The 14,065-nt window shown below is 35.4% G+C and overlaps 1 protein-coding gene across 2 annotated transcripts in view; it reads right to left on the reverse strand.

The window, feature by feature from the left end:
* Nucleotides 1–14,035, reverse strand: part of gramd1bb (GRAM domain containing 1Bb) — a 182,377-nt gene extending 168,342 nt beyond the window's left edge. For both annotated transcript variants that reach the window (XM_058751053.1, XM_058751052.1), the window contains exon 1: nt 12,701–14,035. In XM_058751053.1, coding sequence (XP_058607036.1) covers nt 12,701–12,837 — 137 coding nt within the window. In that variant the 5' untranslated portion in view covers nt 12,838–14,035. The remainder of the gene's footprint in view (nt 1–12,700) is intronic.
* Nucleotides 14,036–14,065: the final 30 nt, after the last annotated feature.

Raw genomic sequence — 14,065 nt, forward strand, 5'->3', positions numbered from 1 at the left:
GGGACACCAGACCTGACACAGTACAATGAACTGCTGTGAACTGAACCTGTCTGTATATCACACTGTATGCATTCAGTGAGATAAATAATGGTGTGTTTAGTGAATTACAGCTATTAATATAATATACTGTACTGCAACATACAGTGGAAACAAACTGTATTTGAACACATTTAATAAATTATGCATTATTTAAAAAAAAAAAAAAAAGCATTATACAGCAAGTAGTACAAGTACACTTTGAAGCAAAACATTTCATAAAAGAAATTACAAGGATACACAGTACACTGCTGTAAGTCAATAAGATTTTTATAAGAAATCAATACTTTAATTCAGCAAGGACATATTAAATTGACAGTGACAGAAAAGACATTTATAATGCTTACAAAACGTGTTTCAAATAAATGTTGAACTTTTCATTCAAAGAATCCTGGAAAATTGTATCATGGTTTCCACAAAAACATGAAGCCGCAAAAATCAACATTGATAATAATAATAATAAATGAGCAGCAAACCAGCATATTGGAATGATTTCTGAAGGATCATGTGACACTGAAGACTACAGAAGTAACGATGCTGATGCATCACAGGAATAAAGTACATTTTAAAATATACTCAAAAAAGTAGTTATAAATTGTAATAATAGTTCACACTAATATTACAGGTTCATTTTAATTTTAATTAAATAAACACAGTAAGAGACTTCTTTCAGAAAAATAAAACAAAATGTCACCGACCCCAATCATTAGAGGAGTAGAGTACTGTTAAAAATTAGTATAAAATTTCCATCATGTTGACAGTTAATATGTTTCACTATAGCTGCGGTTACTCCGATAGGACATCTGTGTGAAGCAGAGGAGAACTGACTTCATACATCCACAAAATAAATAAATAAATAACATCAATTAACTTGATAAATGCATAAAATAAATGAATACATACATAAAAAAAAAAAAACTAATATGATTAAAAGCCATTGAGCTTGTATTTATATTTTAATGCAATAAACATGTTTTCTAACCCTGTCCCATTTTTCTGCATTTCTCTAGCATCTACATTTTTCTTTGTGCAAGTAGGACACCAAGTGGCTAACAGGCTTAGTTGCAGAATGGCCAAGCACACTTTCTGTACCAGCTAGTAACCAAGATACTGGTATATTAAAAAAGCCTCTCCCACTGTTACTGCTTAAATTATTACTCATGAAAGACACTGGAGTGATAGTACTGGAGATGACAGATAAACACAAATACAGAAGCAAATTCAGTGTGCGTGTGCGTGTGTGTGTGTGTGTGTGTGTGTGTGCGTGCGTGCGTGTGTGTGTATTCATAATCATTTAATGCTGTAAACTCCAGCTAGAGCGGTTTGCTCCAGGCCATGAGACCATCACCAGCACAAGCAGAAGACTTCTAGAAAAGAAGATCTAAGTCATTGTCCTCCTCTCAAGTTTTGCTCTCTCTCTCTCTCTCTCTCTTAAGCTGCCATGAAAAGGTAATCCTGTAGTTCACAGAGCTCTGCGCACTGAGAGGACCTCAGAGAAAGAGAGCTAGAAATTTAAAATTCACAGTTGTAGCGCTTTGAAGTCAGCATAGCCATAAGCTAATCAGAGAAAGCTGGCACGCTAGATTTGGCAGGATAAAGGTTTGTGATTATGTTTACTGAAACCCAGCGCTGGGTCTTGAACCTCTAGGGCTTTAATTGAGTTTTCATAGCAGGCCGCCAACAGCAGAAGATATGAAACACAGAAAAATGAGGCCTGCAGAAGAGATGTGTTTGGATAGAATATGCCTCCTGAGGTACACAGGCATATTAGCGCCTCATGACTCTTCTCGTTACCACATCCACGCCTTCTCGTTTGACTGTTCAAAGACTTTGTGTAACTCCCACTGAGCATTACACGAGTCTGTTTGTACAGTTATAGCTGCCATTTTTTAAAAATGAAGTAACTTATTTTTAAAATGGAATTCTGAAAGTGACTGTAGCCCACCAGACCAGTCTGGATCTCAAATTTAACTTAAAAAATCTTTGTTAAAGAGTTATAAGCCATTAAACAAACCCATCATTATAAACCAATATGTGTTTGTTACGATGAGTGATTACAAGTCAGGTCAAAAGTAATCAAAAAGTAGTTTGATTATATTAACTAAAATGTGTAATGTCAAATGTGTAAAATACTCGATTACTTCATTCACAGTGCTTCATGGGAGTGTTCTGAAGTGTTATTTTGAAGCAAGTTCTAGTGTTCCTATTGGTGGATATTTCCTTGCAGAATCATGGGTAATGTAGTTTTTCACCAATTAATTATGTTAAACACAATTATAAAAAAAAAAACAAAGTTTAAATAATGCAGGCTGACGGCTTCAGCAAAAGCATTTGCAATCAAGCTCACAGTAGGTTTTTTTTTTTTTTTTGTTATCAACATTTTTTATTTTTCATACATAACATCCAAAAAAAAAATTTAAAATAAACAAATAAATAAAAACACAAAATAATAATAAAAAAACAACAACAACAACAGACACATACTCAATATCTCAAAGTCCAGTCAAAGGGAGGGAGAGAGGGAAGGACAAGAAAAACACAAAAGTCACTCCTTTATACAGTCACGTATATCAAAGAGAAAGCACTGCCAAGCAACAGTAGGTCTGTTTTTAAAGATTTATAAGTTATCGTAAAAAATAAATTATTCTATCGAGAAAATGAATGGCATTTTTTGACATTCTGGAACTTGACTATTGCATTCTATTGCATAAGATGGCTTTCTAGAAGACTTGATTGATTGTGACTGGTCAGTCATGGAATTGAGCAGTCAAATAATATAATATAATGAGCGGTAAACCAAATAATTTAATGTTGCCCATGGCAACATATGCAGTACTTTAGATGGCAACCCACCTTAGGATCTTTATGTAAGAATAGAAGTTAAATTTACTGGCGCCACCTTGTGACTTAAAATGGTAGTAAAATGGCCACTGACTCCAGTAAAAACGGATTTTTCAGTGTATGTTACACATTACATTTACTTACTGTATTAATAACAGTAAATTAAGCATAATTACATGCTAACCCTAACCCTATAGTACATGGTGTTAAATATTACACCACACTTAAATATGTGCCTGTTTACACCTGGTCACTTTATGCGTTTTCTCTGACCAAATAGTTATTTGATTATGAAAAGACAAGGTGTAAATGCCCTTTAGTCAATCTACTTTAGGAGGTGGTCTGAGACACATTCCAGATTAAACTGGACAAATGTAAATGCATCTGGTTGTTGAAACCATATATGTAAATTGAACTCCTCCAAAAAAACTAAATGAATGAATGAATGATAATAATAATAAATGTGTGAGAGTGTGTTATAGACATGTCATAGCCAGTTATGACAGTGCTAATACAACAAACAATAATGCCACATACAATCCAGGCCACCTTACAATAAAATTGGAACAAAAAAAAAACAAAATTTTAATAAGCTACTTGGTCGATTTTAACAACTTGATTAAAAAAGATAAAATAATAAGAACTTTATACTCATTATATTGCAAGTGGATTCCATGAAAAAAAAAAAAAAAGATTCAAAGATAACCAAAATCCACCCACTGAATATTATATCTCCCCCAAGTACTTTATACTGAGAAAAATACATTTAAAAAATCCCAGCACATCCATAAATTATATTGTCCTTATTGGATCAGTGCACAAAGCAGTCAAGACAATTCAATCAAAGCATATATCATCAATGAGAGCAGAGCTAACGTTATTTTACCCCAGCGCTGGCTGGAGGAGAGCAGTTTGCGCTCGCTGCTCTCTCATACAGCAGAAGCTAATTTATTCTGGAGGGAAGACAGTTTACACTGTCACAGGCTTTCCAGAGTGAGTGATGAGTTCAGCTGAAAACAACCATCAATCTGCCTGTATAGAAATACGAAGTCACGTCATCATGAGAGCATTGACGAAAAGTGCCAGATGTGTGTTTAGAAAACTGTAATTGATATGGATCCAAGCTGAACTTTCAAGGCAAATTTAATTTGCAAAAGCAGCCTAATATAATATGAGCCTATCTTATTTATATGCATACAGGGTGTATTTTTTTCCCTTATTCCCCTAACAATTCTCTTGGAACTTTTGAGGAAAAAAATAAAGATTCACTAAAAGAATTGCCTCAAGAGTCATTCATTTGTGAATAAGACTACACTTGTTTCAGAGTACAGTGTGTTTTGATTCACTAAAAAGAAATGGCTGATAGGAGTCATTTGTTCAGGAATCGGACTACACTAGTTTCACTGTATAATTTTGATATTGCTTTATACTCAAAAGTGCTCATTGTGTCAATCAATACCTCAGAATCATGCCTTCATTTCCAGGCCAGTCAATCAGATGAATCTGGTGATTTCTGTCAATGCTTGACATTTTTGTGTGGAATACGTATCAGAAAAACTGACAAGAACAGACTGTAGGCATGTCACCTGAGACCAGCATATCATTAACCCAGTAATAAAAACTCTCTTTGTAAGGTTCGCCTGGAGCTTTCGCTTTAAAATTAAAACCAATTACTGTGAGGCAGAACAAATCAAATGCAAAATGTCTCTATAACTACAAAGCAAAACAACTGAGTATGAGTGAAGGGTAGAGGAGGCGTTTCAGGCTCAGAAGAATCTGGAATAGAAATGAGAATAACTAAGGGTGCTGATGAGCTGAAGTGTCTCTGAAGAATTCTCTTCTCTATTACGGGAACTGCGATGGCAAAGAGGCTTAACAATATTGGTTACGGGATTTGAAGTGATCTAGGGACAGGCGGCTTGTATTAAGCATGAGGAGAGAGTTATTAGTCTCTTAATATCTCTCTTCTCTGTGCTTCAACAAAGGTGCCCTTCAAAATCTAAAGCCCTCTGCTAAGAAATCTATTTTTGTACAAGTCCATCTATACATGTTCACCTGGAATTTACATCCTGAAACAAATTAAGAGCATGCACAATCTTTGAGTCATCTTTAGATGAACATCACACCACTCTTGGTCTCTCTCAGCTTTCTGTTTGCATCAAATTCAAGGCCCTGATGTTACAGGACCACCTAAACACTCTGCTTCAACTCCCAAATTTCACACAAGCACATTCAATCGGCCCTGTAATCTCGAGCTGTGACTCAAACGGGATAATTATAGAGCCCTGCAGCAGATGACTGGAATCATGTATCATTATTAGGAATTGAGTATAATGCACCATAGAGCCAAAACAACATAATTATAACATGGATTTCAGCTGAATTTAATCTGATAACTTATAACATTAACAACAATTCCCGTGTACTGTAAAAAAAAAAAATACAATTCAAAAAATTGAGCAAACTTAAATTGAGCAACCAGCTACAGCAAATTTTTGAGTTTTCTCAACTTGTTGTTTTAGGTTTATGTAACAAAAAGTTGAGAGAACTCAAGAATCTCCTACAAAAATAAGCTGAGAAAACTCAAAAATCTGCTGAAGCTGGTTGCCTTAAAATTTTAAGTTTGCTCAACTTTTTTTGTTACAGTGTGGGTAGTTAAGGATGGCGTAGTCAAGACGGATATATGGATGCACAAAAAGCGCGACCAAAGTCGAATTACACCTTATGTTGAAGCATTAGTTGGCCAAAAATGAAATTTATGTCATCAGTTACCTAAATTTCATTCATATACAGAAATGTGCAATATAGAGAAGATGAAAAATCTACTTGGTTATTGTGTCACATGACATATTGTATGAGAAAAATATACAATGTTATATTAACAAGGTTCGGGAGGAGCACGGTCGGATAATCAGTCTGGCTCAGGTGCAGCTCGTCAGCTAATCACCTTAACAAGCACAACACGTATATATACAGCCAACTCACCTCTGTTCTATGACAGTTTTCCAGCATCCCACCTCCACCTCAACTCCTCACTCTTAATCTAATTTCATCCAATTCTTGGGATGGGGGTAGTTCTCTGGGTTCGGGCTCTATCCCGAGCTCGGAGCCCTCCTTCTGGACAGCACGCCAAATATACTTACTAATTGCTCAATCATATTATATGTTAGTGTGAACTTGTGAATTCACCATTTAAAAAAATATATATTTTGAATAGTGTACAATGAAATGAAAGTTAATTGGGTTTAGTGTTGTTTTGGATCCCCTTAACTTTCAATATATGAACAAAAACTGTTTAAACGAATATGCTCTTGTGTGTTCTGCAGAAGTATAAAATTCATACAGGTTTGGTAAAACATAAGGGGGATTAAATTATGACAGTATTTTGATGAGCTATGACTAAGGGTGTACTCACACTTGAACCGCGCCCGAGCGGTCTCGCCAGAGCACGGAACAGATACTATTTTGTGTGCGCTACTGTCATCATTACGATCGCAAACATATACTATTACTACTACTACACTACACTTTTTAATTAATTTAATTCAATCAAGTATATTTACGTTTATAATGGGTCTGGTTCTCACCTTATTGATGAACTGGAATTGTAGTCTGCGATTTATAGCTGCAAATTCTTTCATTAACGTCAGCTGCCTCTATAATAATTCTCTGATACTTACAAGTGAAAATCAAGGCACGGCATAAATTACAAATTTATTAGGTAGAATATTATCAAAAGTGGGGAGGGAGGATAATCGCGCTTGGGCTCAGTTCAAGGCAACCGTGCCTAGTGTGAGTACACCCTAAATTGTGTGAATTATGACATTGATAATTCAATTCCTGTCACATTTGCTTTGTTGACCGGTATAAGAATCCTTGAGGTGACCTTTGCTTTTAAAGGCCAGGTGTGATATTGCCTGGAAGGACAGATTGGGTTTTAGTTATTGCTATTGAAGGAAGCATATCTCACACAGAAGTCACTTTCAAACCAAGCAGAATTTTGTTGGTCAATGCTGCAAATTGTGAAATCTGCACAGGGAAATATTTCAGAGAGCATTGGATTCCTAGCTATAGAAATGGCTGGATTTCATCCACAAAAGTGTGCAGTGCAGCTGTAAATGTGACCTCAGACACTTTGTGCATGCTACAATAAAAGAAGGTCAGAAGGTTTAACATGACATGAGGATAAGTAAATGATAGAATTAAAATTTTTGGCTACACCGTCTATTTAGTATATAGTGGGGAAAAAATAGTTTGATCCCCTGCTGATTTTGTACGTTTGTCCACTGACAAAGAAATGATCAGTCTATAATTTAATGGTAGGTTTATTTGAGCAGTGAGAGACAGAATAACAACAAAAATATCCAGAAAAACGCATTTCAAAAAAGTTATAAATTGATTTGCATTTTAATGAGTCAAATAAGTATTTGACCCCTTCGCAAAACATGACTTAGTACTTGGTGGCAAAACCCTTGTTGGCAATCACAGAGGTCAGACGTTTCTTGTAGTTGGCCACCAGGTTTGCACACATCTCAAGATTGATTTTGTCCCACTCCACTTTGCAGATCCTCTCCAAGTCATTAAGGTTTTGAGGCTGATGTTTAGCAACTCGAAGCTTTAGCTCCCTCCACAGATTTTCTATGGGATTAAGGTCTGGAGACTGGTGGCCACTCCAGGACCTTAATGTGCTTCTTCTTGAGCCACTCCTTTGTTGCCTTGGCCGTGTGTTTTGGGTCATTGTCCTCATTTTCAATGCCCTCGCTGGCTTCAATGCCCTGGCCCTGACGGTACATGGCCCCATCCATCGTCCCTTTGATGCGGTGCAGTTGTCCTGTCCCCTTAGCAGAAAAACACCCCAAAGCATAATGTTTCCACCTCCATGTTTGAGGGTGGGGATGGTGTTCTTGTGGTCATATAGGCAGCATTCCTCCTCCTCCAAACACAGCGAGTTGAGTTGATGCCAAAGAGCTAAATTTTGGTCTCATCTGACCACAACACTTTCACCCAGTTCTCCTCTGAATCATTGGCAAACTTCAGACGGGCTGTACATGTGCTTTCTTGAGCAGGGGAACCTTGCGATCATTGAAACTCCACGATCTTGCATGGAGCCGCAGACCGAGGGAGATTGACAGTTATTTTGTGTTTCTTCCATTTGCGAATTATCGCACCAACTGTTGTCACCTTCTCACCAAGTTGTTTGGCTATGGTCTTATAGCCCATTCCAGCCTTGTGTAGGTCTACAATCTTGTCCCTGACATTCTTGGACAGCTCTTTGGCCTCGGCCATGGTGGAAAGTTTGGAATCTGATTGATTGATTGCTTCTGTGGACCGGTGTCCTTTATACAGGTAACAAACTGAGATTAGGAGCACTCCCTTTAAGAGAGTGCTCCTAATCTCAGCTCCTTACCTGTATAAAAGTCACATGAGAGCCAGAAATCTTGCTGATTGATAGGGGATCAAATACTTATTTGACTCATTAAAATGCAAATCAATTTAGAACTTTTTTGAAATGCGTTTTTCTGGCTTTTTTTTATTGTTATTCTGTCTCTAACTGTTCAAATAAACCTACTATTAAAATTATAGACTGATAATTTCTTTCTCAGTGGGCAAATGTACAAAATCAGCAGGGGATCAAATATTTTTTTCCCCACTGTATGAAATACATAATTCTAGATATGACTCTAAAATGCAACTTTATTATAACCCGTCAAAGGCCTGCAAGTCTTTGCCCTTCAACTCAACCATTGATGTTCTTTCATTTTTGGAACATCAAAAGCTAGACGTCCCATTGGGAGTCCCAGTGTGAGTGGAAAACAATAAAATGCCCAAACAAGCAGTTCAAGAGAGCCAGAGTCAATAGCACAGTCCAAAATGATGGTCTGGAACAGCAGGTGTGCGTTGCAATGGTGACGCACATGCCAGAAAACGAAGACAAATGGCAGGGCATCAAGAGACAAGAAGAAACTCAAAACAGCCACTCTGCTGCAAAATGCTTTCATTCAGGACACAGCCACCACTAGGAAAGAGCTACCGGCAGTAAAGTAGGGTGGTCATCCATCTGGATTTATGCAACTGGCCCCAGGTTTTGAAATATCCTGAGGCTTGATTGTGTTTATGGGGGACATTGTAATAAGTTTTCATGCTTGGTTTAAAAAAAAAAAAAAAAAAAAATCATTATTTTTCATATATTTTACCACTGTTTCCACTCTCCTAAAAATTGTCTGTTGACTTCCTGGTTCTATGAAGTCCCTTCGTCAGAAATATGCAATGGGCTCAGATTGGTTAGCTGGCCCAGTGTGTTGAGATTGTGTGCTCCCAGGGGCAGGGTTTATGTAAATTTTAGGGATTGTGATATCACAAACCAAGGAAGAAGCTCATTGCAGTGCCTACCAGCCGTTTGTTGTAGGCCTTAAAAAGCAAATTCTGTAAAAGCATTGAACTTTGCAGATGTTGTTTATGCTCAAACAGGAACATCAGGTACACATTAACTAAAGTAAAAAAAAAAAAAAAAAGTTAAATCATTAAACGTGAAATATATATACATTTTTTTAATAAGTGTTTTAATTTGATTGTTATTTTTAAATTATTTATTTTAATTTGACATGATTTATGATTTAATAAATTTTTAGCTTTTTATTAAACTCACAAACCCCCTGCAGTTCCTTTACGAACCCCAGTTTGGGAAACCTTGATGTAATGTACTCTTGGTTTCATAGACAAGGCTTAAGCCTAGTCCCAGACTAAAATGCATGTCTGGGCTGTTTTAACTGAAAGAAACTTGCACTGACTGATCTTAAAATATGTCAGTTTCATTGTTATGTATCAAGATGCACACCAGCAGTGTTTTTATTTAAGGCATGTTTATAAAACCTACTTAAATGTCCTAATTGAACTATGGCCTAAACCTCGTTTACCCTAAGCCCTGTCTGTGAAACTGGGCCATAATGTTTAATACACTTCATGTTGTTAATTACAATGAATGGAATATATTTTCTTACTCTTTGCATTTTTACATCATTATGGTACAAGATTATGCCATTTAAATCAATGTGATAAACGAGTTAGGACAAAAATAATCTAAAAGTAATCAAAAAGTATGTCTGATTACATTACCTAAAATGAGTAATGTAATGGATTACGTTACTGACTACAATTTTTGTCATGTAATTTGTAATCAGTCACGGATTACAATTTGTAAATAATCTACCCAGCTCTGCTACTTTTACTATCTTTCTGTGCCAGAAACCGTAAGAGTAGTATAGCACACAGTTCTGAAATCAGCAAGCCATATGCTTCCCTGCTACGTGTAAAAGAATCAGCCTTTTTGAATGAATTTGAATTAGTAAATCAATGATTCACTTATAAAGACAGTGATTTTTGAGTTATATTTAAAGTATCACTTTATAGTTCTATATTCAATCTATTTTTAAAACATTAATGTAGAACCATTATTTATGCAATTGTAATTTGTATCTGCAGTGTAAACACATTCATTGCATCTTTGAGCTGCATTAAACAGTCTTTGTTAATACATCTGAAAGCCCCTACAGATGCAGCTTCTGTGCCACTTCTGCAGTGCAAAGATGGATTTTGTTGATAATGATTTTATTTGATCCATTTTTGAATCCATTTTAAATGTCCATCCAAGACCACAAAGAAGAGCAAGCTAAATAAACAAAAACTGACTGCACCTTTTAATTTTCAGTCATAATTTGTCCTTCAACTCATTTTTGATACAAGATACAAGTATTTGCTTCCTGCTATGATTAAAAAGGACAGAGTTACAACATGTTTTGTGGCTTTTTTTTTTTTTTTTTAAAGTGATTATGGTTAGTGCTGAGTACAACTCCCATATTATAACAATAGACAGAAAGAAAAGGTCTAAAGCAGAGAGAGAGAGAGAGAGAGATTGCATGGGCAACAAGCTAAACTTACAATGGAAGCACTTTGGCCTTAAGTAATTAGATAGTTAAAGCAAAAACGGCAAAGCACTGGTGTGTGCATTAACCTCATTTTCAAAACTGCATTACTCTACAAAGTACTGTGCGTATAAATGTTAGTATGAAAGCTGCCAGGCTGGCACTTAAGATCAATCAATAACTATAAGTAATGTAAAAAAAAAAAGAGTCACATAAAAGCAATGTGTAGCATATCAATGTTCAAAAGTGTAATGCAGACTCTTTTCCAAAATCTGTTATTATCAACATACTGTAGTATTATTTACCATATCGAGTGACAATATGGGGTGGAGAGAAATATTCTTAAAGAAACAGTTCACCGAAAATCATTTACCTGCCCTCATGTTGAATTCCTTTCTTTGGTGGAACAAAAAAGCAGATATTTTGGTAAATGTACAATGAAACGAAAGTCACTGAGGTTAAATGTTGTTTTGGAACCCTTTGACTTTCTTTATATGGACAAAACAGTTCTTCGATATGTATATTTTTGTGTTCCACAGAAGAAAGAATGTCAAAGTTTTGGAACAACATTAATGGGGAGTAAATGTTGACAACATTTTGATGTTTTTTTTTTGTGAACTATGCCTTTAAATCCAGTTATATGGGTCTCTGGGTAATACAGTTTCTGTCACAATGGCTTTATTGACCGGTATAAAAATCCTTGAGGTGACCTTTGCTGTTACAGTCCATATTTTGTATTTCAAAGCACAGAAAATCTTGAGATAAACAGTAATGCCAGGTATGAAAGTACCATTAGTGCCTGAAAGAGCAGACTGGGTCCCAGTTATTACTTTCTGTAGACAAACATATAAAATGTCCTAAAGAGGTCTGAAAGCCGCGCTCTATTAAACTGGAATGGATGATCACATCTAATGTTACAACCTCTCGAAGAATCGATACCGTAGTGTGTGAGTCTCTAAAGGGATCTTTTTTAAGTGTGTCTCACATGAGTGCTGCTCTTCAGGATCAATGGCACGGCTCAAAATGAAATTTGTGATCCCCAACATGGACAAGATGAGATTATCAGGGCAAATTGATTTTCTTGTTGGACATGACTCTGCCTGGGAAGAGCTTCAAGAAATGTGATGAAATTTTCAGACAGCTTTCCCTAATCTGAGCACATTCTTGAGATGCATATGGAACATGATTATTGCCTTTTCTCCAGCATGGTGGTTCATTGACCAACATCATGTGCAGGCCTGTGCTGAGGAGTAGAATTAAAGCTAGTGCACCACAATGACACCAATGTCTGCTGTGTCCTTTGTTCTTCTTTTTTTTTTTTTTTTTTTCATAAATCAGACAAATTATTTGTTAATATCTCTGACCACACATTTTAAATCCTGGTTTATCTTGAAGAGCACATCATAGAATTTAAGTAATTCTATAAATTCTATAATAATATTTAAATATTTAAGCCATATTAATATACTATTTAAATAATAGTACACATTTTAATATTTAGTGTAATCATAATTATAATAATTAAAATAAATAATACAAATAATAATTATAAAAAATAATAAATATACCAACAACAATAATAATAATTTATTGTTAAATTAAATAACATACAAGTTATTACTATATATATACTACTACTACTACTACTACAATGTTATGGGATATTATTTACTAGGTTTTAGTTAATAAGGCTATTATGATGTCCAAACATTACAAATAATATATATATATATATATATATATATATATATATATATATATATATATATATATACATATACATATATTTCTTTTTCTTTTTCTTTTTTTTATTTACTTATTATTTTTTTTATTTCTGGGTCTCCGGATGCTATATTACATAAAATATCGATCGTACAGCAGTGTCAGAGTAACTTGCGTCTTACCTGTGCTGAGTTCTGCTCTTCCCGGGTGAGCTGCTGTGCTTCTGGAGATGAGTGAAGGGTCTCAGAGTGTTCTTCAGTAAACTGGCCTCAGACGCTTCCTCCAGCTTCAGCTGCGGTATTAGGTGTCCAAACGCCATCTATCCAAACCTCCTGTCTCCTCTTTCAGTCGTCAGATCAAGAATGAAAAGAGCTGAAACCCGGGTTAGTTCCGAGCAGCGCTGCTGTCATTCAGAGTTATAGATGTTTAGCGCTCGCGCTGCACAGAGGGATCAGCACATAGTTTCCTTCCATGGCGGGACAGCAAGTGATGAAACGGCGGTGTGATGCTCTGCTGACTCCTTCATCAGCTTTTCCTCCCGTGGATAAGAGAAGAGCACTCAATCGGGCGTTCTCGGGATTACCGGGAAAATTAAAGGAGCGTGTCAGGCGCTGAGCTCACCGGCGCGCATGCGCGTCTGCATCAGGTGCAGCTAAGGCCATGAAATCAAAGATCATTTTACAGAAAATATGTTGTATTTGGAACGTTGATGGAGAAGAAAAAACAAACAAACAAACAAAAAAACATTAATGTAGCCTAATGTTTAATGTTATGTAAATAGTAAAAAGGCATCTCTTCCATCTGTATTTGAAGCTCTAACTCTAGCACTCTCTATTCTAATGAATCTGTTTTCTTTTTTGTTTTCTTAAAAAAAAACAAACAAACAAAAAAAAACACTTGACCCTCTAACACTCGCACTCTCTATTCGTTTTCTAACTGCTTGTTAAAAAAATGTGTTTAGTTATTTTCCATCATTAAAATATATAAAGAGTATTTGCTGGGGTGATAAGAGACTTTTATTTGTTTATTTAGGACGAAATTTGTTCATATCTGCGTCTTTGTTTAAATTTGGTTTCTTTTCCCAATTTTCTCGGTGTGTCTTGCTCTATAATTTAATTAATTGTAGGCTACTTATGAAAGGCAATTATAAATACATATTTTGTAAGAAACAAGGGAGGAAAAAAATCAAAAGCTATGAAATTAAATTTGACAAAATTAATTTGAAAAATCAAAACATATTTTAACTCTAATGTCATTTATATGCCACTATAAAAAATAAATAAAATAAAAAATAAAATAAATATAATTTAGCAGATTTAAAATGTACAGGCTTTCTCTTCCAGGAAAATGGATTAAAAATACTGATAGTGTTCCTCCACTAGATTTTTTTTCCAAAAAACAAAAAACGTTTTCGAGAATCCTAATTAAAGTGTTTAAGTCTTTCAAGTTGTTAAAAGTCAAATTGCAAAACAAACCCCATGAACTTGATATTTAAATCATGCTATTCATGACAAAAAACATTTTTTTTTTTTTTACTTCATGCTTAT

Source organism: Onychostoma macrolepis, chromosome 18, assembly GCF_012432095.1.
Source record: "Onychostoma macrolepis isolate SWU-2019 chromosome 18, ASM1243209v1, whole genome shotgun sequence".
Classification (NCBI taxonomy): domain Eukaryota; kingdom Metazoa; phylum Chordata; class Actinopteri; order Cypriniformes; family Cyprinidae; genus Onychostoma; species Onychostoma macrolepis.